The sequence below is a fragment of the Nothoprocta perdicaria genome, unplaced genomic scaffold (genome assembly GCF_003342845.1).
Source record: "Nothoprocta perdicaria isolate Ctin4 unplaced genomic scaffold, notPer1 scaffold_423, whole genome shotgun sequence".
NCBI classification, from domain to species: domain Eukaryota; kingdom Metazoa; phylum Chordata; class Aves; order Tinamiformes; family Tinamidae; genus Nothoprocta; species Nothoprocta perdicaria.
The window spans coordinates 192,659-219,599 of NW_020455670.1; the positions used below are offsets into that span (position 1 = coordinate 192,659).

The 26,941-nt window shown below is 35.4% G+C and overlaps 1 protein-coding gene across 2 annotated transcripts in view; it reads left to right on the forward strand.

The window, feature by feature from the left end:
* Nucleotides 1–26,941, forward strand: part of GLRA3 (glycine receptor alpha 3) — a 76,593-nt gene that overhangs the window by 22,462 nt on the left and 27,190 nt on the right. For both annotated transcript variants that reach the window (XM_026046166.1, XM_026046165.1), the window contains exons 3-5: nt 2,197–2,264; nt 18,672–18,895; nt 21,888–21,970. In XM_026046166.1, coding sequence (XP_025901951.1) covers nt 2,197–2,264; nt 18,672–18,895; nt 21,888–21,970 — 375 coding nt within the window. The remainder of the gene's footprint in view (nt 1–2,196; nt 2,265–18,671; nt 18,896–21,887; nt 21,971–26,941) is intronic.

The following is a 26,941-nucleotide window of genomic DNA, read 5'->3' on the forward strand; positions in this document are numbered from 1 at the left end:
TCACAGTGATTAATATTTTCACAGTTTCACTAAGATTTTTATAATCTCTGTCTTGACGTTACCTCATGACAATTTGCTTGTGCTCTCTTGGTCTGAAACACCTGCTACAGTCTTCACACAAATCTCCCATGAGCAGCTCTGGTTTCTGACCCTGGCAGCCCCTGGGGACAAACGCCAATACAAAGAATTCCTTCAGGCTTTTTCCTCTGATCTTTTTTACTTTCATGAATAGTTTTATGTCTTAATCATCTGCTTCTGACTTCATCTTCCAACTTTTGGCAGGATTCCTCTTTTTAATGCCTTGTAGACAGCTATGATTGCTAAATTGTCTGTCCTCAGTGAGTTTCAGCTTTATTTTTTAATTTTGGCCTACCTTATTATAAATTTACTTTTACTTGCCTGATTTCATGATATTGAAAAAGACTTCCAGTTTAAACAGCCTCACTTATGCTTCTACTTGACCATGGTTTGGAGGAGTTCATTTTTATTTTGAGCCAATTCATCAGCTGTTTGCAAGCTGCTTTTAGCTTCTCCTAGTCCCTTCTTTTTAACTAGCTATTAACTATCTCTTTGTAATGCTGCTTTTGAAATTAAGCAACAGAGTTGCAAAGATTTAGGGCTTTTTTATATAAAAAAAATATGGTGTTATATCATTTTAAAACAAAATATTATTTTAAACATGATAATACCATCCTGATTTTGAAGTAAGTACTACTAAAGTTCTTAGAGTAAAGGTCACAGAAAGGGAAATTAGCCTGCAAACAAATCACCTAACAGTCATTGAGAACAATTCTCTGTCTGTCAGAGACCTCTGCCTTTATCTCCTCTGCTTTTTCTTTTTCTCTTGACCCTTTTCAGCAATTCCATCCCAATTTTACTCACTTCTAAGAAATATTGAATATGGTCAGCAGCTCTAAATAAATAAACAAGTATCATGACAATGTCAAAGTGACTGCAAAGTGTTACTTTCTTACCTGATAACTTCGCTTCACGTGTGTAGTTTTGTGTACTAAAAAAGATAAAAGTACACATCGTAATTTTTTTTTGCTACAATAGCTGTACATCAAAACAAATGTCACCTTAAGGAAAGGAAGTTAGATATTGCAAATTGTGTCTTGTTAGCCAGATTGTTAATGAACATCCTGATTCTTCAAGTTTGCTGATTGTGAAGCATCAGCATTGATATAGTGGCTTATTATTTCAGTGACATTATAAAATAAATATTACATAAATGTTTGCAAGTCCAGTCCTCAAACTCCTAATACAGAACTTTCATTACTAGTGACTGCTCAAAATGAAATCAGCATTTCCAATATTGAGCTGCATTAACAATGTAGAAATATCAAGGTGCAGGAGGGTGACAGAAAGACTTTTGACAGAAAAAAAAAACTTGTTTCCAGTGTATATTGACTGAATTTGATAAGAAGTAATGAAGAAATTATCATGCAATACTGCAACACCATTTTTACAGAGACTTTCAGATAAAAAGTAATTTAAGATCTCGCCCATGAAGACCTGATTCATTGTTCAGCCGTCATCGTGACTACTCTGCCATTCCTAATGCTTCACAAATGCAGAATCAGACAGAACAACAGCTAGCTTAAGACTTCTGGTAACAGAAAACTCAGCCTAAATGGATTCTTAACCATTTTGTGGATGTAAAATAAATGATAATGGAATTCCAAGTCATTCTTTCTTATCCACATTTGTTCTTGTCAGCATGGTAGAGATAAGGGCAGCAATAATGTATTTCTGTTACCACTGATGACAGATAACATTAAAAATAGAAGCTGTCTTGAGTGAAAAAGGTCACTTTTTTTCCCCCTAATTGTCGTGAGAAGCGATTCTGGCCCTAAAACTCCTGTAACAATACTTTTAGTTTGTAACAATACTTTTAGCTATATACTTCAAAAAATATGTTTGTTTTTGCATAGCAACGCCTTGTGCAAGTGAACTGCTTTTATTAGTCCTAAAACTGGCCAGTTAGTAGTGTACCTTTAAGAAAAATAAAGAGGAAAAATCTATTAATTACTAGAAATCATTCAATTTCCTATTAAATGAGTCCTGAATATAGCGTTATTTCTACCTAAGTCAATGATTCTTCGTTTCATAACATCTTACTGGGTAAATATATTTTTACAGTCACTCAATAAGCAATGATTCTGGAACAGGGACTGGTGTTTTTTTCTTTTGCAGGCCCTCCAGTTAATGTCACATGCAACATATTTATAAACAGCTTTGGATCCATTGCAGAGACAACCATGGTAAGATATTTTACCTCAAACAAAATTTAAAGTTCAAGTTAAAGAAAATTCAATGAGCTTAAAAGCAAGTTAGGGCTTCTCTTCACTTGGAACAAAACAGAGAAGGAAATGCTTAAAACCTTCCCTGGCACAGATAAGAGTGAAAACATTTAATTTGGCAATTTATTTCTCTAACATAAAATACATTGCCATACTAACAAATATATCAGTAAAATATAAAGGCAATTTTTTTTATTTATAAGTTTTATTTGATTGGTGTATTGAATTCATTATTTTCAATTAGAAAGTTATTAGTCTTCTATGGAATTTCAGCTCTCCAAACACAAAAATGTCAACTTATGTCACTTGGTATACAGTATTTATAATTTAAATGTATATAGTGCAGATTGGGATGAAAAAAAAAATCCTTTCTCTGAAGAGCTAATGCATACAGACAATATTATAACTAAGATGGAGTGGTGGTATATAAAATTTCACTATGAATTCTCCAATTGGGGTAAATTTAAGTGTATTGGAAGTTTTTTTAGATAAATCTATAATTTGACTATTAAAAGGGAAAGTCAGAAGCTGCAGTATATGAAGACTGGCTATTTTAAAGAAATAAAGAGAAAGAGAGGTCCACATCAAAAGATAGTAGGAACCTCAGTACCTTGGAGCAATGAGTACCCTTGATACAGCTTGATAACAGTGGAGATATAGGCATCTATGCAAGTGCCTCCCTTTTCTCTGCACAAATTTTAATGTTAGAATGATTACTGCAAGTGATTAGGCTCCAAAGGTGCAAGAGTCAAGGAAACCAAACATGCTTGAAAGCAGTTATACAGTAATTTGATGACAAATGGGGTTAACATAGAGAGATGAAGAAAAGAAGCTGTTGGAGTCTGAAAGTTCCAAATATAGTAAATGCTTAAAAATCCCAACAATTTCAGAGATCAGGATATACAGTTGAAATGACAGAACACAGATGAACTAAAAATGATTGGTGTAGCCAAAAGAGAAGATAAAGGAATAATACTGAGCAAAAGCCATCCTTATGAATTATTATTTAGTAAGAGCAAAATGAAACCTTTCAGTGTGGCCAAAGTCATAGTTAGGAATGCCAAGTTAGGAAATAAATAATTCAAAAAGTCATATTTAGTACCTTTATCACCAAAGTGATATTCATAGCTGCTCGATCTTTACAAACCTTGAAACACTGTGGTAGAGGCTACTATGACAGGCATACAATTCTTTCCAGGTAGAAAATTGATTTAATTTAGATTTCAGCTTGGGTGCCTTGCCAGATTGCAAATCCCAAACAGATTGACATAGCATTCAAGGAGATTTATTCAGGTTTGATCAGAGGATTAAGCAATATCCGCAGAATTAGAATAGAGCTCTACAGCAGCTACTCTTTAACGGCTGAATGGATGGATCTAGAGCAAAGCAGAAGAGAGACCACAGGGTCAGTAAAGCAGAAAGATACAACAATTAAATCAGTATAAAAAAGATTTTTGGCAAATTTAAGTTGCTCCTACATAAGAATTGCCGTAGATTTGGAAATAAAGTGTTCAAGTTCACATCCAAAGTGGAAAAGAAATTAGAAGTGTAAACAGGTCCTTCCAGTACCATTTAGTAATCACTTTATAAATCCAGACAGCACATCTTTTTTGTATTTATACTTAGTATGACAAAAGAATGATAGACTTAAGCAAATATTTGTAGAATATTTGTATCCTTCAGCATATTGCTCATCTTAAGTACTTAGTGCTCAATAGTACTTTCAATCTGGAGAGCTAAATGATTTTCTTCTAAAAACGCAGGCCTGCAAGCTAAAAACTATGAGTTCTAATCTGAGCTGCCAAACTGCACCTGGCCTTGGCAAGCCACTTCTGACATCTGCACAAGTAGAATGCTTATTTAATAACTTAACAACATAATTTGGTAATTGTAAAACCTGTCTGAAAACTCTGCCCAGCTGCTAGCAGGGTGCAAACAAAGCTGCCTGAGATCTTCAGGCTGAACAAGAGCAATTTTTTGAGTGGGTTTTAGTGCCATATATGAACCTCCTACATAGTGGCTTGAAACCGGAATGCAGGATGAGGCAAACTAGTTAAGTGCTCAGGGAACACAGCTCTCCAAAGAGAGTGTATCCAGATGTGAGCAAAACCATAGCTTCTGGCACTGGCATTAGTGGCATTTATGGCAGAGGTGGGTGTTTATACCAGATAACAGCTGGCTAGAAAATTCCGAGCAATTCAGGGTAATTAAACAAATTCCTTCCTTTACGTAAAATAGCTCACCCCTGGGTGAATCGGATCATAACTCATATCTTTTATTACTGTGGAATACACAACACTACCGAGCTCAGGAAAATCACCTTCCCTCTGTAGCTGCTGCCTCTGAAGAACAGGAATTTGGCCCTAAAAGAAATGTACACAAGCTATGTGTTCCTTGATTTAGTTTCATTATTTCCATTTTAGCCTTACCTTGAGGTTATTTTACATTACATAGTTACCCATTTATAATGAAATTATATTTTGGTCTATGTTGCCTAGAAAACAGGTCAATAAAAACATTAAATGTACTAGGAACTATGTAACCTTGACTGGATTTCTAGGAAAAAAGAAAAAAAAAAAAGAAGAAAAATCTTTCAGTAGGAAAGAAAATACAATAAAGTTAAAGGGGCTTTTATATAAAATGGATGCCATTAAAGACACAAATTTGACCTGATACATAAAAGTTATTATAGAAAAAATATCAAAACGTGGCCAAATTTTGGGACTGGTAATATTATTACATGCATTTCAAGTCTGGACAATTGAGCATAACCTTGATGTTAGGACAAATGCTGGTTTCATGATACTGATATTCTGTTTATAACATTCACTGACAGTGCAAAACAAATTTTTTCTTATGATCAACAGCAGTTGAATTCTCAAAGAAATAAATTTGGCTTTTTAAAACAACAAATACTGATGCATAGGTAGGACTTTCTATTGTGTATTTATTTGTTTTACTGGTCCCCAGCACTGAAAAATGGTGTTTGAAAAGGGATGCAAATCTTTTCACCTTAAAATTACAATGGAAAACAATTTTGTGCTGTGCTACGACTGAATTTGTGTTGTTGAGACAAAGTCAATGTACTGCTCTTCAATATTTTACCATTATGTACTGTAATCCTTACAATTCAGGCACCTATATCCTGGTATGTGTTCTAAATCATTATACATTCAAAAACTTATTTTAATAACTCATTTAATTCAAAAAAAAAAGAGATTTTATATTGATAATTTTTCTCCAACTTGACACCGAAGATTTTAAGCAAGCAAAACTAAATCTAGCCATTAGCCTTGAAAAAATCTGGGATTTAAAATTACCAGCTAAATAATAAAGGGCTATGCATATGATACATTAGTTTTAAAGAAGTCTTTACAGAACCTATATCTTGCATTGTCATTGCAAATGTTATTGTCACTGTCATTCTGTCTCTTTGATGAGCAAAATCTTTGGGCTCCCCCTGCTGCCTCAGTTATGCATAACACAGAGGACACTGGACAAGTAAAAAACCCACCAACATTCGCTGCCAAAAAGCAATAGCTACTAAATTTGCATTACTGAACTGTACTGATATCAGTCAGGAAGACCAGAAGTGTCACCAGAAGTGTGGCACTGAGCAAAGGGAACTCACAGGGCACAGCAGCACTCAGCCCTCTGTCAAATGGATTCTTCTCTCCTCATTTACATCCATTTGCTGGTGTGGAGTCTAAGTTGTCAGGAAGTACAGCCAAACTGTTAAGTAGTTTAATTTGACTTAAACCTTGTTACCTGTTTAAATTAGTTCTTTTTGTGTTTTCTTTTGCCTTTTTTTTAAAAAAAAAAAAAAACTTCTTTAGAAGACAGCGTATAGTCATTTCATATTTATTTTATTTCTCCCAAAAGACAAATCAGATGGTGGATAACGGGGAAAAATGACAAGTTACCTCTTGTTAAGAAGTTATGATTCTATTGAATCCAAGCAATTTTAAGCAATCATATAAGGATCCTAATTTATGATATATATGCTCTGAGGAAGTAGAAAGAAGAAAATCATATCAGCTAAACTCTCTTAAAACAAAACTTTAATGTTAAACTTTTAAGTTTTTCATCAGTTTTGTAACTTTTATATACAGCATCACTTCAAGTCCAGTCTTCCTACACCATTTTCAGTATCTCCAAAGAAGGAGACTCCACAACCTTTCTGGGCAGCTTGGTCCAGTTCTCTGTCATTCTAACAGTAAATTCTTCCTCATATATAGATTAAACTTCCTGTGTTTCAATTTGTATCCATTACTTCCTGTCCTTATTGCTGGGCCCCACTAAGAAGAGTTTGGCTCCATCATCTTTACATCCTCTCCTCAGGTATTTGTACACGTTGACCAGTAACAGAATAAGTTATCTTTTACTGAAAATATGCTCCACATCTACAACTGCATGTAACTACATGCTAGTTAGTTGATGTTTGTTCATTCGCACAACATGCAGTTAGTGCAAAACTGGTTGCAAGTTTGAGGTGAATGTAGCAATTCTTCTGTCCCTGTCTGTCAGTCTTCCCGTCTCTCACCTCAATCCAACAGAGCTGGTTTTCTGAATTTTAGAGGTCAGCTGCATCATTTTAATCCTAATAAAGAATTACAACAGTATTTGCTAAGTGAGTATTAACATGCTTAGCATAATGCATGTGCTGAAAGTGCAGTCAAAGGAACATGAAGAGATCCAATGGCAAATAACATCAATGCAACCAATTAAAAATATATACACATTAAAAAGTGTATATATATTATTTAGTCCTGTCACATTTCTGTTGATAGGTATTTCTTGACTCAGCCTGCAGAGTTGTGTTCTGCTGAATATTGTTAGGAAGCAGGTGACATATCATTCTGAGCTCCCAGCAATAATGAGATTATCTTACATTTAAAAATAAAATGGTCTTTTAACACATACTAACCCATTTTTAAGCCATCATAGTTATTTTCCCTCAATGACTCACAATTCTTGAATTTTATTACCTTAATGTGTCTTCAGATGAGCTTTTCTATTTACGTTCTATTATTCTAGGTTGTCTTAAAATAGAGCGCTTGAAGAGTACTCACCTCTGTGTATTGCAAAGCATTAAGCTCAAGAGGTTCACCATGTATTTTTCTTAAATGAAGCATTTAGATGACCTCAAACATGATGCAAGCAATAGTTCATAGCTTTTCCTGCCATTTTCTTGCTATACTATATGATGAGAATACCCTTGTATTCTTTCCTGACACCTATACTGGAGTTCGTGCTCAGGAAATCAGGAAATAATTCCAGATATAATGATAATATAATAAGAATAATAATTTCAATTATATTAGATAAAACTTGGGTGGGATCATTCCAGAAGTAAGTTTCAGGAATTCCAGCAGCAAATAAGATTTGTGTTGAAGAAAACATCTTTGACTGTTAAATTTATGTTTGTAATCTCTCCCTGACTAGCAGAAAAGTCAAAGGCACTGATTAGAGAAAATGGTCTCTAGGAGTTTGGCCTTCAGTGGAGCTGACGGCCTTTGTAGGGCTCATAGCTCCTCATTTTCAAGAGATGTTTCTACCCTTGGTCCTGCAAACCAGTGGTTTCTAAACTGTTTTCAGAAGCAATTCTCCAGCGTGTTATTAGGGAGCAGTGTTCACACAGAACATAGTGTTCCTTCCTCGGTTAGTGGAGTGTTATTTTATTATTTGAAAAGCAGATTTGGTTAAACAGACTGTAGATAGCCTGTAGATAGAACTCCTGGATCATCAATGCAAGCCCTTACTTCCACAGACAATTTTGCTTTATATATTGTTTCATTCATCACCTGTTCAAGGCCCTTTTAAACCCAAATGGTTTCTTCAAATCCCAACTCTCAAAAGAAGTTATTCCAGAACCTTTATCTGGAGATAAAAAAAGGAGATCCCTTTTCCAATTGAGAATTGACTAATCCTTTAGCCTAATTTTTACATCCTGCTTTTACCTTCTTCCATTCCATCTTGTTCTAGAAAATGCTAGAGGAAAGTTCATACCTCCTATCACCTTTTATCTACATTTACTTCCTTTTCTTCTTCTTTCTCTGACTGCTCTTTCTGGCTTAAATAAAAGACCTTATCATATACAGCAGTGTACTATGACAGCCAATGGCATTACTGCATTCCCACTAGCATCTTCTCCTTTATATTAGGAACAGTCTTTTCACTGTGTCTGTATAGCACCTAGCAAGTCAGCTGCTGATAAAACCCATACCATATGTATAACAATTACAGAATTTCCCACACAGGACTGTGAAGGTAACTAATTTGCAAGTTGGGATTCATTCAGTCACTGCAATACCAGGATTTGTGAAAATAAGACCATTATCTAATTCCTGGATTATTAATCAGTGCTTGAGTTGCTCAACATTGTTATTTAGATCTCTGTGGTATTACTACAAAGGTCTGATCACATTTTATGAGGTATGCTGTTTATATTTTTATATTTTATTTTATATTTTTTATATTTTTATATAAAACATTAGTTTTATATTTTGTTGTAATATAAAGGAAGGCTAATTGCACAGGTATTAACACTGTATGACGCTCCAGATTTTTCTTTAACTCATAAGAACACATATACCAATGTAAAGGTTAAGTATAATAAAATAAAAAGGTTAACTATAATAAAATAAAATAATAAAAAATAAACTAATAAAAATAAAATAGTAAAAAAAATCTCTCTATATATGGCTCTATCTATCTATCTATCTATATAGAAATAGATTAAGCCAAAGGAAAACCATTTTCTGCCTCAGGATATGTATTTAGCTAATGGAAATTAATCTCTCCATGATACATTGGGATTTTGCCTTAATTCCCATTAACACTAATGTCCATAAATCCCCATCTATCAATATAAGAACATAGCCTTGGGCCTTCATTTTTGAATTTACTGCAATTTACTAAAATTCTATTTACAGAAACAAGAGCTACAGCAACTTTAAAAAAAAATGCAGAAATGAACCTGAACTAGTGAAATAAAGGATTTTCAGATTGTCATTTTTTTCCCCATTTATGTTCTTGATTTTAGTACATGTACACTGAAAAAACTCTCCAGTACATACACTGTATGCTAAGCATTATCTTTAAGAGTCTTACTTTGCACAGTTTGAATTATTGGGCAAATTTAGTTCTGCTCTCATCTTTATTTTATTTTGAATACTCCCTGTGACTACCATTCTTGTACGGCTGTTGCATTACAAACTAGGATATTTGAGATCTATGAAAATAAGATTATGATCCATTTTAGCAAGAGGTAAAATTCTCAAGTTAGCAGGTGCTGTTCCTGAGCTTAAGTTAGTTCAGCTTTCCGAGCTTAAGTTAGTTCAGCTTTCCTTTCTTTTTTTTTTTTTCCTATTGCAGACCATGCAAGTATTTAACTTCCAACAGAATGAAGCCTGCAGGGAAAGTTAGTATTGAACTTGTAAGTTCTTTGATCTAACTAGGAGATGAAAGAGTGGATGATTTCAAATATAAACAGCATATTTTTAATAGAGATTTCTACTAGTATTTTATTCAATCCCTCACTGACGCCAAAACAAAATTCTAAGTGCTAGCATATAAAATTTACCAACAACTTTTAAAGGCCATGGAATAGGTATCATCGTCTGAACAAAAGAAGCATTCCAGAAAAAAAATCAATTTTTCACTTTGGCCAGAAATACCTTTTCGTGTTAGAGCAAAGACATCTTCAGGGAGCAATTACTTATCTGCCAAAAAAAAAAAATAGATTTTTTTGTTAACTGAGAAAATGGCAAAGATCAACAAAGATAGATTAAATGCATGATGTTTGTTCATGTAATGCTCATGAACATTTTCATCTAAACCCTCATATTATTTCTTGAAAGTGAAAGCCCCTAAGCAAAAAAAAAAAAGCTTTATGTTAATCTGAACAAGTTGCAAAATGTGATTTTTGTGTAGTGCAAAAGAGCTAAGAACATTCAAGTTCCATTAACAATTTTGCTCAGTCTGTACCTAATAACCAACTTATGAGAGCAGTGGCAAAGCTTATTATACAGTATGTGTATAATCAATATTGTTTAATTTCTTAAATATCCTAGATGTTAACTAGGTAATTTGGCCTTCATACAATTATTTTTCTTTGAGCATAGAAGCTCAAATATGGTCATTGCTACTGATCCATAGATTAAAAATAAATAAATAAATCAGTCCATTTTGATATGTTTTCATCTTAGAAGCTAGGGAAGATAGTAGATTTTGCAGCAAACTTCAAATAAACAGATTTTGAATGCTTTAAAAATAAGAGAGTTAAAAACTAAAAAAAAAACAGGAATTCCTCACAGAAATATTGCCTATAATCTTCTTCTTTCAATGATGGTTTCTTTTAGCTGTGGGTTAAATGACAAAGACTGAGAGTACTAATAAGCATCCTGAAATGACCCATATTTCTAGTAGGTCATGAACACACTTAATTGGAATAATGACAAACAAAGTTCCCATTTTCCAAAGCATTAACAGTAATGGTAGATGTGAAATTATTTAATTCGTCAGAAAAAAAATATATATGCTCATCTATCTCAAGCAGAATCACCAGCTGTATCCCTTTAGATTCCAAGGTCCTGAAAGCAGGTGAAAAACCTAACTAAAAGTGCTTTGCGCACAAAGAATCTGTATTCTTATTCAGTGAACTTTCTATTTTAATTTTGGAAGTTGAGACTTCTGATGTCACATGTAATAATCTCAAAGTCCTAGACATTGAGCTAGTTCTTCTCCAAGTAAATTTCAGTTCTTTTGACTTCAACACAAGCATCATTAAGTGATTTCTGTTAAAAAAATAGCCAAGCTTTGCTAATGAATTAAAAAAGCTTAAAACATAGCTTTAACAAAACTTTTTTACAAAGAACCCACTTAGACACTTAGTAGTTCCAAATACATAAGTTTAACAAAACCAAATCCAACAATCAACATGAAAAGATTAAAGATATTAATAAAAATATCTTAAAATCTGCTCGTATACACCTGTGGTTAGAGAGAGATCTTTATTCACAAACGCTGCAATCTTTTTCAAATAGCTCAAATAATTTCTTGTCTCCTTTCTTAAAGCTTCCCTCACCCTGATGCCCAAATCATCTGAGCTGTCCTACTTAAGAACCACCTAATGGAGATAGAAGCATTCACTGTTTTCAAACTAATGTAAGGTTTCAGCATTCATGCCAGAAATGACAAGTGTTGCAGCACATCCTCAGCTTGCAAGGGCCCAAATCTACAGAGCCCAGTTGCCAAGCAAGAGCTTAGCAGCCTAACTTAAGGCAGAACAGGGAAGGAAAGTTCTCCATCTATGGTTGTAAGGGTCTGCCCTTACACGGCAGGATTGTAAAGGTCACAGGTTTAAAAAGAAAAAGGGCATTTCTTTTTGAACGAAACCCTGGGGTTCTGGAAAATTTAAAATTGGTTTCTTATTAGAGAATGGTGAAGTAGCATAGCTACTCCCAGACACTCTATTTAGAATGCCTAATTCAAGAATGGGAGAAATTAGGTTACTCTCAATTTTAACCACTGCCAAACTTAACTGTGGAACAAGAGTTTCCACCTGTGGAATTACTCCAGGAGAGAGCAACAAAAAGGATTCAATGAGTCAGAGAAACTCTTTACCACGAGCAACAGCACATCTACATCGCTCCACATAACGAGTGCCCCACAGATATTCGGCACAGAAAAGCGTATTCTTAGGGATTTTTGGCTTTGGTCAAATCTTGTTACTGTAACAGATTTGGCATGTCAATTAAAGTTAAGTATTAACCAATCAGTTTAAATCACAGATAATTTCTCTTTAGCTGTTATGCTAGATCTCTGAAAGATTAACAAATTACAGTTAACGGCACAGCATGGAGTCCATGGCAATTTTTTTTCACTCATTAATTGAACTGCCCTACAGCCATAGATTACTATTAGCCTTGCTACACTTGGGATCTGTAATAATGTGAAGATATTATAATAGAGGACAGCTCCATTCTTTGGAGTTTTTTGCAATAGTAAGTCTTGTCCCAGAAAAGATCACCAGTGCTTATTAGCACAAGAAACAAAAGACTCAATCAATAGCCATCCAACAGCCTACTTTTTGGAGCCTATTTATCCAACATTTTGTTCCTTTAAGAGCTGTTCTCCAGAATCAAAGTATCCATCAACATCTGGATATCTGAATCTTCTGCACAACTTAGAAAGACAGCAGTAAAATTTCTGCACTGAAAGCTGTAGCATCAGCAAAGATGCACTTTTTTTTTTCTGTAGTAGAATCTGAGCAATGAATGATCTGCTAAACTTCAGGAAGAGATATTCGCTTAGAGAGAGAGAGAGAGATCTTTCGAAGAGGAGAATAATCTAGAGCCATAGTTTCCATCTTCTGGTGTTTTAGAGATATGCTGGAATAAACAGCAAGATGTCTCAAGTTACGTACCAGGCTAAAGAAACAGCTTTTGTGAAGAAAATGTATTTGTGTGATCGAATTTCCATTCCTAAAATGGTGTTATTCATTGCTACTGGAAATATTTCTACTGAGCATTTAGAATGGACTAACGTATACTAAAAAAACAAATCATTAGCAAAATATTTTTCGTATGATAGCTTCACTAAAAGAGATACATTCTGCTTACAATGTACTCAAGATTTTTAGTAACATGTTCATTCTTATTAATTGACTAAACACATTCATAAGAGAAGTGTTTATTCTCTTCAGTGAATAAACTATCTGGGCTTCAGTCTGTCCTGCTTTGCTTTTTTCCTCATTGGACCTTATTAAAATAAATGGAATTTTGAATGCTAAGAGCAATACAATAAGTATGTGCTGGTAGATACACTCTATAGAAAGCATCAGACTGCTTCTGATGTGCAGAGTTCAGATGTGTACATAAACTGTGTATATAAAGCTTGGAATTAGAATTAGAGCAACCTTTGACTTGAATCTAAGATTTTAGTAGTATTACATAACCAGGAAGCTAAGGCAAATACATTCATCAGACACAGCGGTGAATAGTAGAAATTCAAAAATACTTGACAGAAGTTGTTCAGTGTCTTTCTTTACTTGCTATAGCCCATTCACACAGAATGTACCACACAGCTGTCAAATCAACAACTTCAATATAAAAAGTCTCTCCTTTAATTTTATCAACCATATATAGTTAGGTTTCACAGCAAGCAAAAGTGACTTATCGTGAGAAGACTTCAAGCAGTTTTCAGCATGTACACACTTTCTGTCTAATAGATAGACGAAGAAATAAAAATCTCCATCCTAAAGGTGTAAGAGTTTGGTGAAAATACTGTTCATTTCCATAGCTCTCAGTTGTATTTGCCTGGAAAACCACAGAGCTTTTAATTGCTCCCTCTTTTCTGTTCAACACAATTTGCTCCCAAGCGGCAAAGAACATTAATTAATTAGATAAATCAGCATATGTGTCCTCCTGAGCCATCACCACTCTACTTTCACAGACATAACACATGTACTCCCTGTTGTTTATTCTGGAGAGCAGTTTCACTTTCATTAATTTGCATTCAGAAGCTGTTCTGAAATTTACTGCTCTCACAAGATCATAAATTTAAATCTGCCTGAATTCACTTGTAATAAAGGATGTTCTTTTCCTTTGGCTTAAAAGATTTTCTCCTCTTAGTATTTACCCTCTGATACATTTAAAGACAGCAATCATGTCTTCTCCATTTTAAAGTAGCTTAAAAAATCAGACTTTACCTTTCTCTTCTCCAAGAACTAGGTAGCCAGTCCTGCTTATCCCTTCCTGCTTCTTCTTCTACATACACTTTTTTTGGACTATAAATGACTCCATAAATCGAGGCATTCCACCCTTTAAGCATAACGGAGTATATGAAAATCTTTCAGATTTTCTAGAATGTGCATTTACATTTCTCAGATCTCAGTGTGAATCTCAAGGATCTTCTCCTACTCCAGCTTTGCAATCATAGTGGCAACCAGCTTGCCATTTCATGCAAAATGACTTGTAGATTTGAGGGACTTGCTTGAGCTTGCATACTTGAGTTCTGATATTTAAGAAATTTCATCAAAGACATTTTGAAAACAGTAGCTGAATAAGCTTGGGATCCAGTCTGAATTTTTCAAACACAGAGAAAAACAGGGAAATTCCATCAATTTACTCGAAGTAATTAGGTTACCTAAAGTGAGCCTTAGTTCTTAGGCCAGTGAACAAATTTAAAATGGAAAGATGCTATTAGCACAAAGCCCTAATCAGCCACAGGGCTTTCTGTCTAATTATACTAATCAAAGCAGCATCAAGTTTCACATTTTTCAGAGGCCAAAACAGCAACCTATCTCAGCAGTAACTGTACACAAGTAACACAACAGCAATAAAACCAATCTCATCAGTACTTAAATCTATTAATGTGCTGTGTAACATGCTAGCTTTTCACGTACAGAAAGAGAAAGGAAATTTATGACAGATGGAAATTAAGACAATCTGTATCCATTAAATTCCCAAATGATGCTGTGGTTGCCTCAGTGCTGTAGATATTCAGTATTTAAAATACAGAAATGTTAAAATCTGAAATAGCAAATGGAAGACCAACGAAACATTTTCACTTCAGAGATGCTTTGATGCTTACTCAGATATTACATATACAGTTTGAGCTGTACACACAATCTAAGCCCAATCAAGACAGGTTTTTAACTCAGCTTAGCTGATGAGGGAGTCTAATGCTAAAACCTTTCATTACATTGCCTGATCATCTCCCCAGATGAAACAGCAGACCAAATTATTGTACTAGTACTTATTCTTCCAGTCCAGAATGGCAGATATGGCAATTCATGGGACGGGCAGAGAAGAGGCTGGTTTATTACAACAGAAAAAAAAGCGGGCGGGTGGGGGTTGCTCTGTAAAATTCCTAGTCACACACAAAGAATGACAATAACACGCAAGGGTTCATACCTGGGCTATGTTACATTAGGTATAAATGTGACTCTCAAGTTATTTGCTTATTGCTTCTAGAAACTTTACTTGTTGCCTCTAGTTAGGAGTGAAAAAAAGTGCAAAATACAGCGTTAGCCTTTCAAAACTACGGAAGTGGTGTCTGCGTAGTCTGAGGAAACACTTACTTTTCTGGTTGAAGTATGGGAGGAAAATGGCAGAGGTGCCACTTGTTTGAACAGCATCAACTCATCTGGGGTTCAAAAGAGAGAAGAAAGTAAAGGGGACTAGTTAAAAACAGTCTGCTATATTAATATCTGTATTTATGGCACTCACTAAGCTAGGAAAAATATCCCTCATGCTGAACTTCTTGATTGTCATTTTAATTATAATTTAATTATGGGAAATTCTCAAGTGGAGTAAAATGTCTGTTTAAAAAGCATTTACATTATTTCAGTCCTTTATTACATTAACTGTTAACACAAGGTCAGTTATATTTTTTCTGTTCCATTCTTTCTGAAAGCAAATGACAGAAGTCTTGAAAAGTTGTCTACTATGTCAAAACATAAGAGCCAATATAGGAACAAGAGTAAGGGATGAAATAGGAATCAAGTGCAAGTGATATAACTGGTGCCATCCAATGCTTCTTTGAGGAGTAATAGGGAGAGACAACAGTACCTTGTCTGCACTGGTGAATTCTTTGAGTTATGACAGTCATAATCCAGAAGTCTATTTCAGTGAGACTCAGGCACCTAATATTTTGAGGATTCATATCCAAGTTTCAAGTAGAATGTCCAACTATATTTTGTATAGCATACTATGGGAATATAGCTCTATCCACACCAGTACAATGAAGAAGTCTACATGTACCATAAATATTTTAGGCTTCATGGTGTCCTGCAGATAATAAAAATATTAGTAAAGAGATCCATGGTGGTCTTAGCCTCAGCCTGAAGAGCAGAGTAATTCTTGATCTGCTGTTTCTTAGCTTTATTGAGCTCTGCGTAGCAGGTATCCTGACCCCCTTAAGAAAGTTCAATCTCTGGCCAAGGGAAAAGATAGATGGACTAAGGGCAGGCACATAGATTATTTTCATTTGCAGAACCAGAGCAAGTCATCACTCTGGGCACTAGAACCAGAGTTAGGAGTCACCCCTCTGGGCAAGCAAGTAGCACACAAGAACAGTAATCCTCTTATAGGAGGACAAACCAACGCTAGCAGTTTAATTCTGTTTTCTGTGTTTGCACAAAACAAAGCTACTGGGTTAAAGCAGTTAAGGCTTTATGTTCACACCATATAATCATGAGCTGAGACAATGAACACTTATCCTTCATGCAAAAGTAGCCAAATATATCTCTCTTTTTGACAGATTATGATTTTTTTGTAATGAACAGTGAAAGTCAATTTAAGTTAGTCTTCTAAGGGTAGTAAATAAAGAAAAACTGCTTCAGTACAATTTAACTAGAGGACTTTCTTTTTCACTGTAAAGGCTGAAATGTATTTAAACCAGAAAAGTTTTCAGTTTAACACTTTTGTGAAAAAAACTATATACAAAATAGCTTAATGTAGACTGAGAGAGATCCCTGCATTTCTCCTCCTATGTGTGCCATTCTCATTGCAACCTTCTGCTATGCATTTCTCACATGTTCTCTCTTCACACGTGAGACCTTCAGTTTCTGTCAGGGATCCTTCATGGTTCTTGAGGCTGTCACCAGCCAAGTTAAGGAAGGAAATTTTGCTCAGTCCCTTCATTCCTTTCCCTAACAGCCATCCTCAACTAGCATTTTAGTGGATGAAGATTAACAAATCTTATGCTTCTTCAACACTTCATTTAATATTACAAAGTTCCACTTGGCCATAGAGCCTTTTCAACATGCGCCCAAAACAACATTCTGAATGAATGTCATGTTTCAGGTTTAGTTTTTCATTTACCAGATTTATCTATACATTTACGATACAATATGTACACATATAAAATCTTCTATACGTGCAGACTGCCTCTATATGATATACACCATATTTTCTGATTATCAAGCAACAAAGTGCTTGATAAATATGTTTTCAGCATACTTGGCTACCTTTATGCAAGCTGATTAATTAAACTGACCTCAACAGCAGAATACTCAAGATATAAATAATTGTTTCTCATAAGGAAATATTGCATATGGTTATAGATACATAACAATACTGTTATCATTATCCTCATAATTGCATAGCTACTTATTGCAAGTTTCACAGATGAAATACCTGTAAAATAATGATACTTCTACTAGAATTTCAGTGATACCTATAGTTTCTAGAGCAGTAGAGATTCAACTAGTTATTCTAATTATTAATAGTTAGTACTCATAGTTATTGCCAAAATTCTATTGCAAAGCACTGAATATTTTTTCCTTTCTCATTCTGTTTAAAAAAAAAATCCCTTTCTAAAGTTAACATTCATTACATTTTGGCATTAAAATAGTGATTTTTTTTTTTTAAATGATAGTTAGCAGTGTCAAGTAAATGTCTGGAGAGCGTCCGATACCCTGTTCCATTTCCCCTTCACATGTATCAACACGGTCTTTGTTTCCATTTTATTTTTAACTTCTGACATCAATCTAGTAGTGCAAATAATGAAGAAAATCATACTGTGACCAACTAAAGTATAAGGTCTATGGTCTTACACATTGGCTCTTGAGTGCCTCAGTTCACGATAGCATCTCATGATGCTATCTGCTAAATAGTTAAGGACAAATATTTTCCTCTTCCAAAGTGGTAAACCTTCAGTAATGTGTCCAGCCATAATTTCACAATATTGTCTCTGATAGAGATGACTGCCAGAAGTGTGAATCACTGCATCCATCTTCTCTATAAAAACACCCTTCATTAAGACAGAACTGTCTGTGGAAACTAAGGCGACTCCACTTGTACATAAGCTAATCAACCCATGATCCTCATGATATATGAACAGTTTTTGTCTTCCTCATACAGCTGCATGCCAAAGCTCTGCTAACACAATTTTGCAGTTGTGAGCTAAGGCACAGGAAAACTAAGTAGTGTGTCTAAAATCACACAAGGATTGGAGAAAAAAAAAAAGATTCAGGGTCTCCTTTTAGTGGGACAGGATCTCATCCCCTATGAGAAGACAGTGGGACAGTAGTCGAGCAGAAGGTAATACTATGAAACTCACTTTATGCTTCTGTCATTTTTATCTCCAGACAGAGCTGCTGAAGGAGTAGAGTTATATGGCATTACATGAAGTGTACATAGAGCTTGGATTTCCTTATGATTTTTTCAATTGCTCTGAAATGCATCTTTATGCTTATCCATTGTGTCTCTACTAATACACATAGGTATCATGCTGGCATTCGGCAAAGTAATTCTTTTGTCATCCACAGATGGACAGAGGATTACGCGGCTAAGAAATGAAATAAAAGCTAAATCCCCCTGCTTGACAAAGCTTTGCTTCTTTTCTCTTTCATTTCAGGATTACCGAGTGAACATCTTTCTCCGTCAGAACTGGAACGATCCACGTCTTGCATACAGTGAATATCCAGATGACTCTTTAGACCTAGATCCATCCATGTTGGACTCAATTTGGAAACCTGATCTGTTCTTTGCTAATGAGAAAGGTGCCAACTTTCATGAAGTTACAACAGACAATAAGTTACTGCGAATTTTCAAAAATGGAAATGTGCTTTATTCCATCAGGTGAGTCTCCGGTCTTTTTTTTATTATTATTATTGGTTTTTCTTTTTTGATATGAAGCTTAAAAGTGTGCCTACTGTCAATAAGCTGAAAGAACTGTTATTAGTTATCTTCAGTTGCTAGTCATGCAGAACTGTTGCTAAAGTAACTGAGTTTTCAATAGTGAATTTTTCATAATTACTGTTCACTGTTAATACAACAGAAAACGACCCCTAATTAGCTATATGCATAGTAAAAATAATAAGAAAGGTATCGCCTCCATTTAAAGAAAGAAAGAAACTTAGAAACCCATTCAAGCTAGGAGACATACACAGAGCAAATACTCTTGAAGTATTATAATCTCAGTAGGCCTGTGTATGAGTTCAAGTTCTTTCTTTCACTCCCTTCCAATAGCACGACAGTCTGCTGTTATTTCTCTGGCCATTTTGCATACTGCACTTGCTCTTCAATAGGGAAATGACACCTGGCTGAGGAAGCATGAGATTTAAAAACAGCTCACATCGCTGGGGGCAGAAGGAGTGGAAAGTAAATTTTTAAAAAGTTTTAAGAAGCTGTTAGCAGCAAATATATATATGTGTACCGATAAAATCATTCTGCCTCTTTTCTCTCCTCTGCTCCCCAGTTTCCTGATGCTAATACAGAAATCAGTAGGTATTCTTACCACCACCTTGAACAACCTGATCTAATGACAGATGCATTTGTTAAAGGCATAGTATTTTTAAACAGAATTTAGGTTTGCTTTCAATACAGTGAACTGCTTGTGCAAAATGTTGCACTTTTCAAAATAAATACATCTCATAATAAACATTTTCTACTTAATACTTTGTTTTGCAAGTTTTTATGACACTGCAGTAACAGATAATTTGGCTCTTTTGAAGAGACATCAGAAGGCTGCAAATCAGTTTGTACACTAAGGGAAAAAAAAGAAAAAAAACAAAAAAAAACCCTTTCATGGATGTAGCCATGGCATGGGAGTCGTCTTCCTCCCATTTTCCAGTGCAAGTGGCAACATCTTGTCAAGCTTACACAAGGGTCTGCCTAAACTTCCTAGGAGCACTTCACACTCAAAAGGAGGTTAGTCTGCCCCAGTCTACCGGGGAAATAAACATTCCTCAGCATCATCACATGCATTCTGGCACTAGAAAGTGGTAGAGAACAAGCAAAAAGGACTCCTTCTCTGGAAGAAAGTAAAAAGCAGAACACTAAGCCACTTTTCCCGAGATCATGCGAGTCACCCCAAGATGCACCAGTAGTTCCTAGCACTTTGGTCCACATGATGAAATAATTCCTTCTCCTCGCTCTACTCCCTCCAAATACACAAGGCACACACAACCACTCTGATGAAAGGTTGGATAGCAACTTCAGTATAATTTTGAGCGTGTTAATCATATACTTATAAAAACACTCAAAACATTACTAAATTTATAAAACTAAGCATTTGCTTTTTTTTTTTTTTTTTACAAAGCCAGAATGTTTATTTTGCCATGATTATATTAAGAAATATTACCAAGAGGATCAATTTCTGAAAGATTTAAAATCATATAATTGGCACACAGTTGATTTGTGAATTTCAGTTTAGCTTTTGATCAGGGTAGACAAATTGCTAATGAGCAAACATTTAAAAAAAAAAAAAGGAAGAACATTGGAAATGCCTAAAATGTTTTTTCTTTTTTATTTCCTAACCTCTTCTCCTCCCCTTAATTGCATCTGAACAAAATATTCAGAAAAAAAAAACAAATGAGAAGGTTCAATTCCTCCTGCTATAAAAACTTAATATAAAATACTAAAATATTTATTGAAGCACAAAGCAGAACCCAGGTGTCTCTTCTTTCAGATGACTTGCCTTATCACTATCATAGAGAAACCCATTACGGGCACCTAACACCTGCCCTTTGGAATTTGGGACTATTCCAATAGGAAGAAACTAGCTTCCTCCTCTGGCTCTCCCCCTTTAGTTCAGTGACTGGCAAGTTACACAGAAGTTATAGCAACAAAAAAAATCCTTGGAGAGGGCAGAGGGGAGGTAAAAAGAGAGACACCTCCTCGTGCTTGCTTGCTCTTGCTCACAGCACCTGCCCCCAGTGCCAAACACAGGCGAATGGAATTAAGAGAAGGGAGCAAGAGCACTGCCATTCTTAAAAAGGCCACATATACAAAGAATTAATTTTAAGCTTCTCATATATTTGGAAGACACTGTAGCAACTGAACTAATAGATGACTTTTCGGGGAAATGCCCATGCCTGGTATTTTCTAGCAAGTCGAAAGGTGCATGACCCTGAATGATAAATAAGCACCTATCAGTTCTTATTAAGGAGCTCATATGCCTTTACCTCACATATTCTTCTTTCTTATTTTTCCAAGATGTATCACTCAGAGGATGAATTAGTGTACTGTCACAAAATGTAAAAATACCTTCTTTCCGTACAGCCTGCAAAGCATTCGGCAAGAAATATCATGGCCAGCACAAAGCACAGCTGCCGTTCAAAACTGCAGGCATATTTCAGTCTACCACCAATACCCTAAGAAGCTATCTTAAACCTTTGTGTTGACAATATAAGCACCTTATTTTAGAACAATAACACATAAATTACTTTGCCAGGATGATTTGCAGCTGACATGTTTTGTGAAATTCTTGTAAATCTGGGTGTCTTTTATGCCAAGGATTTAAAATACTGTAAAATACTTCTGCTCTATCACAAAAAATGCATGCTGTTGTTGCATTCCTTCAGACATTCCAGAAAGTTATGCAACCCTCTTGAAAAATATATATTTTTCGGAAAGTCTGTATTAAGTTGGCTCTCTGCTTCTTTCCACAGCTTTTGTCATCACAGGTTATGGAAATAAAATAGGTTCATCTAACACCTAGCCCTTTTCAGAGTTCTTTAGTGGAAAAAATCGTGTTTCCTTCAGTTTCTAATGATTCCATGTGTTCTGATGCGCTCTTCCTATGCTATTTTTGTGGTATACTTTTAATATATGTTTTGTATTCTTTCAGATTGACTTTAATACTGTCCTGTCCAATGGATCTCAAAAATTTTCCAATGGATGTGCAAACATGTATAATGCAGCTGGAAAGCTGTAAGTTTGAGTAATGTATTCTCTTATAAATACTTTGGTAGAGATTTCAACAGTCACCCAGGGGACAGATAGAAAGACACCCAGTGGTGAGAGGAGAGCTAACCTTTTTAAAGTAGCCACTGAATTTATCAAAAGAATCTGTGAAGCACAGAGATACTTTTAACCTTACTTGCACTGACAATCAACAGTTTCAGGTAAATATAAAGCTATTATTAAACGTAAGTACTTAAACTCAAAGCTTATCTTTATGCAAAATTTATGCATAGAGGGATTCACTATAAATCCTTCCCTGCCTTCACACGTTCACATCTGAATGTGATCAAGGGCCAGTAACACACAAAAGTGCCTCTGTGTTATAGCTGCTTATCTGTGCTTTTTATATGACCTAAGGTCCTATTCTATAGGACTGTAATCTATAATAAGGTCTTATCTAAGGTCCTATTTGCAAATACAAATATCCTAAGCACAGCAGAGGGGATGGTAAAAACAGATTAGAGAGGCGAAGCTTTACAGAATTTTCTTTAAGAGCAACATCTTAGAAAAAAAGCTATCATTTGCTAACCCAACCCACCATACATTGCACTTACCATCTACCTTGAGGTGTCCTTTGAAACAGAAAAGAGGGTGACAAGGATAGAGAAGCTACGGCATTTCAAGGCACACAAAGAGAAAGGTAAAGATTCTGTCAGATGCCAGGACCTGAGCTAGCACAGTATGTGTGAGGAGGAAGACACAACATGCTTTAAATTCTCATCTGCCCTGTTTTGTGAATTGCCTTTTCACTTTAACATGAGATTGATTCTTAGCAGAGAGATCCTCCTAATGGTGTGAAAAAAAAAGAAATAATGATAAAAAGCATTCTCTGAATGATTTTGTCAATTTTGTCAAAGTTAATGATAGGAAAAACAATCAAGTAATTAACAAGTACCCATCTTAACAAGAGATATATGTTCACAGTTTTAGGATAAATACATAAAATAGCTCAGAAAAAGTTTCTGCTCATAAAATGAATGTAACTGATTGTTTGAAATATATTACAGAATAGCAATATCCCATACATAATGTGATTAAAATATTTCTTCTCTTTTTTTTTTAATGGAGCAAAGTAGGAGTAGAGAGAAACGGGAGGCGATTGGATATCAGTCAGTATGTCAGAACTGTTTGGTGTATGGATAATAGTATATACTTTTACAAAAAGTATATACTTTGTAAAAGTATATACTTTTACAAAAAAATTACAGGGTGTTCATGAAAGCCAGATCTATTTTTCATTACGATGGACATACGGTAATATTACTGCGCAGGCTTTTAATATGAGGTCAATGGCTCAACCTGACAGCAGAGATTTTCTTGACAAAAACTGAGCGACATTTGTTCCAATGTCAAGGAATTCAGGAGCATGTTGTACATCATCATTTAACTAAAAGTGCACATCTAATCTAAGGAGAGAACTCCACTAGCAACCAAAGGCACATATATAATTAATCTGACTAAAGAAAAAGTAACAAAGTACATACACATGGCAGGTAAACTATATCATTATGTTTCAAACAGAATGGACATAATATTTGATCGAACAAGATATAATTTTCTAAAATTATATTTAGAAAGTTATGAAAGAGTTACTTTAACAACTTCATAAAACTCTGCTGCATTTTTCCTTTCGTTCAAGCATTTTAAGAACAGGTCATACAACAATTGAGCATTCTTGAAAAAAAGAAGCATCTGTTTTGCTTTACAGAAACCTTGCAGGAGCTCACAAATTCCCACAAACTGCACCATAGGACAGCAGTAGTTGTTAGTTGAATAGCACTGTAGATGGTCTACTGTACTTTTCAGCCGAACATTTTGCACTGCACATTTTAATCATCCAGTTCAGTAGGAGCAAATTTCCTGCTGCACATTCCCGTGGAACAGAGGGGCAATGTTCACAGAAGAGCTTAGCAAAATAGAAATGTTTGTTTCAGTTTAAGATGTCTTAATATTAGATTTACACAGAAGGATCATATTTGATTTCACAGAGAAGTTAGAAGCAACAAAACCTTCTCCTTAAACCCCTGTCTGACTATGCTTTTAGTATAATTCCTGTTACTGAAAAAAAGAGGCTATAGCCAAATTAGCTTTAAATTATCAGTCAGAAAATTTTGCATGGAGGAGCTCTGGCTAGTATGTACCTATCTGCTAGCAGAATAACCAGGTAGGTTTGCAAGAATTTGACTGCAATTCCTGGAAAGAGAGAAACAATTTTGGGATGGACCAAAGGAAGAGAAGCCCAATAACACAATTTCTGAGTGCACTGGTCTTCTAGAGCCTCAAGTCATCTGTCCAAAAGCAGCTTTTCTATACAGTGAGTACATGAAAGAAAACAAGATACTTCAGAAGAGTTATAACAATGGATACATGCCAGGCAGGTTAGGAAATGCTTAAAATGCACACTGACAACTTTCCAGAACTTTTAAAGACACATAGGCAACCATTCAAGATCCACAGTCACCAGATAAAAACAGGCAGTACAGAGGAAGGAAAGGGGAAAAAAAAAAAAAAAAAAAAAAAAAANAAAAAAAAAAAAAAAAAAAAAAAAGATGAGTACATTTATTATTTCTCATGCTTATCCACTTCACATCAAATCTCCTGCGGTAAGAACTGAAATAACCCAAAGAGCCCGAATCCATCCATGAAAGATTCTTGGATGGATGCAGGCTCTTCGGGTTATTTCAGTTTCTAGGCTACAGTGTCACACTCTCATGTGAGCCTGCCTCATATTCTCTGGTGCAGTGAGACAGCTTAACTAGGGGGAGTGAAGAAAATACCCTTCTGATACCTTGCACTGGCCAGAGAAGGGACAGAGATGGGTTTCAAAACAGATAGCTGGGCAAATCATCTAATCATCAGGATATTTTATAAATAGAAAACTGGTGGCAGGAGCAAAATAGCAACATTGGTGCTTTCAGATGTTTCTCTCTAAAGTGACAATCACCACTGTCTTTTGCCCTGCAAACTATGAAATTCCACTACTTATTTATTTCCTTTTCTTTAAATTGTCTCTGCTCTTGCAAGGCTTGTTTCTGCACGTGACACTAAGTAAATGAGCTTGTTACTTAAAAATTACTCATCTTAATCATTTCACCACCATTCTAGAACAGGCTCACCGTTATTTTGAAAGATCAGCCTATGTGTTTTATCCCTGCTATAAAATAATCTTGTTTAGTAATACATTCTCCTCACCAATACAGATACTGTTTTTCCAGCATGGAAAGTTCTTAGTGAAAAATTCATCTATAGCTTTTCTCCCTTAATGGAATTTTCATTTTTAACCAGCTCTTGCAATGGTTATTACAAGGTCACTCTAAGCAGTTAGATTTCCCCCTGGACATTTATATAACATAGTGTCTGGAAAATATCAAAGTTAAAATATCTTCCATTTTTAAGTGATTTTTTTTTAACTTAAATAATTTCTTAGAAACTAAAACAAACCTTTTCATGTCCTTTTGCGTTTCATGCTAGAGTAGTCTACAGGCATGTGAGATAATTTCAGTTTTACTCTGCTTGAATAAAATACATGGAATGGCAGCTAAATACATATTTATTTCTAAGATCTATCTCCAATGGAAAAAAATGTTTTTCCTTTATATGTTACAGCTTGTTGAATCTTTTTGAAAATCACTTTTATCTCAATGCATTCCCTTACCTATATATTACAGTTGTACTTATCTGTGCAATACTCATGGATTTTCAAACAATAGTACCATAAAAATATTAAATCAGTTATGAAAGAAGGAATATGCTATGCACCTCCTTACCCAACAAAATACTTAATTTTATATTGATAATTATAGATCTTTTAACTTCTAAAAAGGATGGTTTTTTTTTTCCTTGTTTGATTTCTGGGGGATTCCCACAACAGCACAGATAGCAGAACTGAACAGTATTTCTTCCCTGGCAGGGAGGTCATCAGGGTGTCGACCTGAGGGAGAGTCAATGTGGGCACCCTAGGTCAATACCTGCTGCTGCCCAAGTGTTTGTGGCCTTCTCTGCCTTCCATTTCAGCGGTACAAAAACTGCCAGCTCCTCTCCTTGTGCACTCCACTCTGTCGAAGGGTGACTCAGCCCACTGTATATCTGAAATGAGACGTCACACACAGCTAAAAACAGCTAGATATTTGGGCTTTACCATTATGAAAAGGAAGAAAGGGCAGGAGTAACTCTAAAGCTGCTGCTGACCTCATGCAAGCTGATATTCAAGTGATAGTTGAAAACCTATAGGTTCCAGGAATACTCTGTTTGAGAGAAATGGAAGAGAACTGAGCCTGAAATGTTATTCTTATCTGAAGGGCTAAGGATAAACCCATAACTCCCAAGGGAGAGATCCTGTCAGAACCACTTAGAGGGCAATGCAAAGGGCTGACCTTTTACAAAGCAGCTCAAAAGTGCATCAAATTAAACCCTGCTTTCTTGGAGCTCCAGCACAGACTTAGCCCTGAAACGCAGCACAAGGGATTTCTCAGGCTAATATTTTTAATGGCTAACATGTATTAGAACAATTTATTCCATCCCCTAGGCTGTAGTTGAGTATGGTAGATCAATGACGTCCTCCCCATGCTACGTTATTTGGAATTTAGGGCACAATCCAAACCTCTGCCATGGTTTTGGGCCTACTAATCTGCTGGGAGCCTGTCCTGGAGACACTCTGCTGGGCTGCCTGACAGCAAAGTGGTCAAATTACTCCAGCCAGCGTGGCTGTAGCCCTTGCCTCAGCTGGGTACCTGAGGAGCTGCTCAGTTGGCTGAATAAATCCAGTGTCAGTCTTGGATCTGTACCTTAGATTGTAAATATAGAAACATGAGAATGGAATTTAGATAAATCATTAAAAGAACTATAAAAAATGTGTAGTCGAATTCTCTTTTACAAAAATGCTAGATATCCATTTTTTTCATGCCATTTATGTGGTTGTTAGTTGAACAGAGAAAAAGA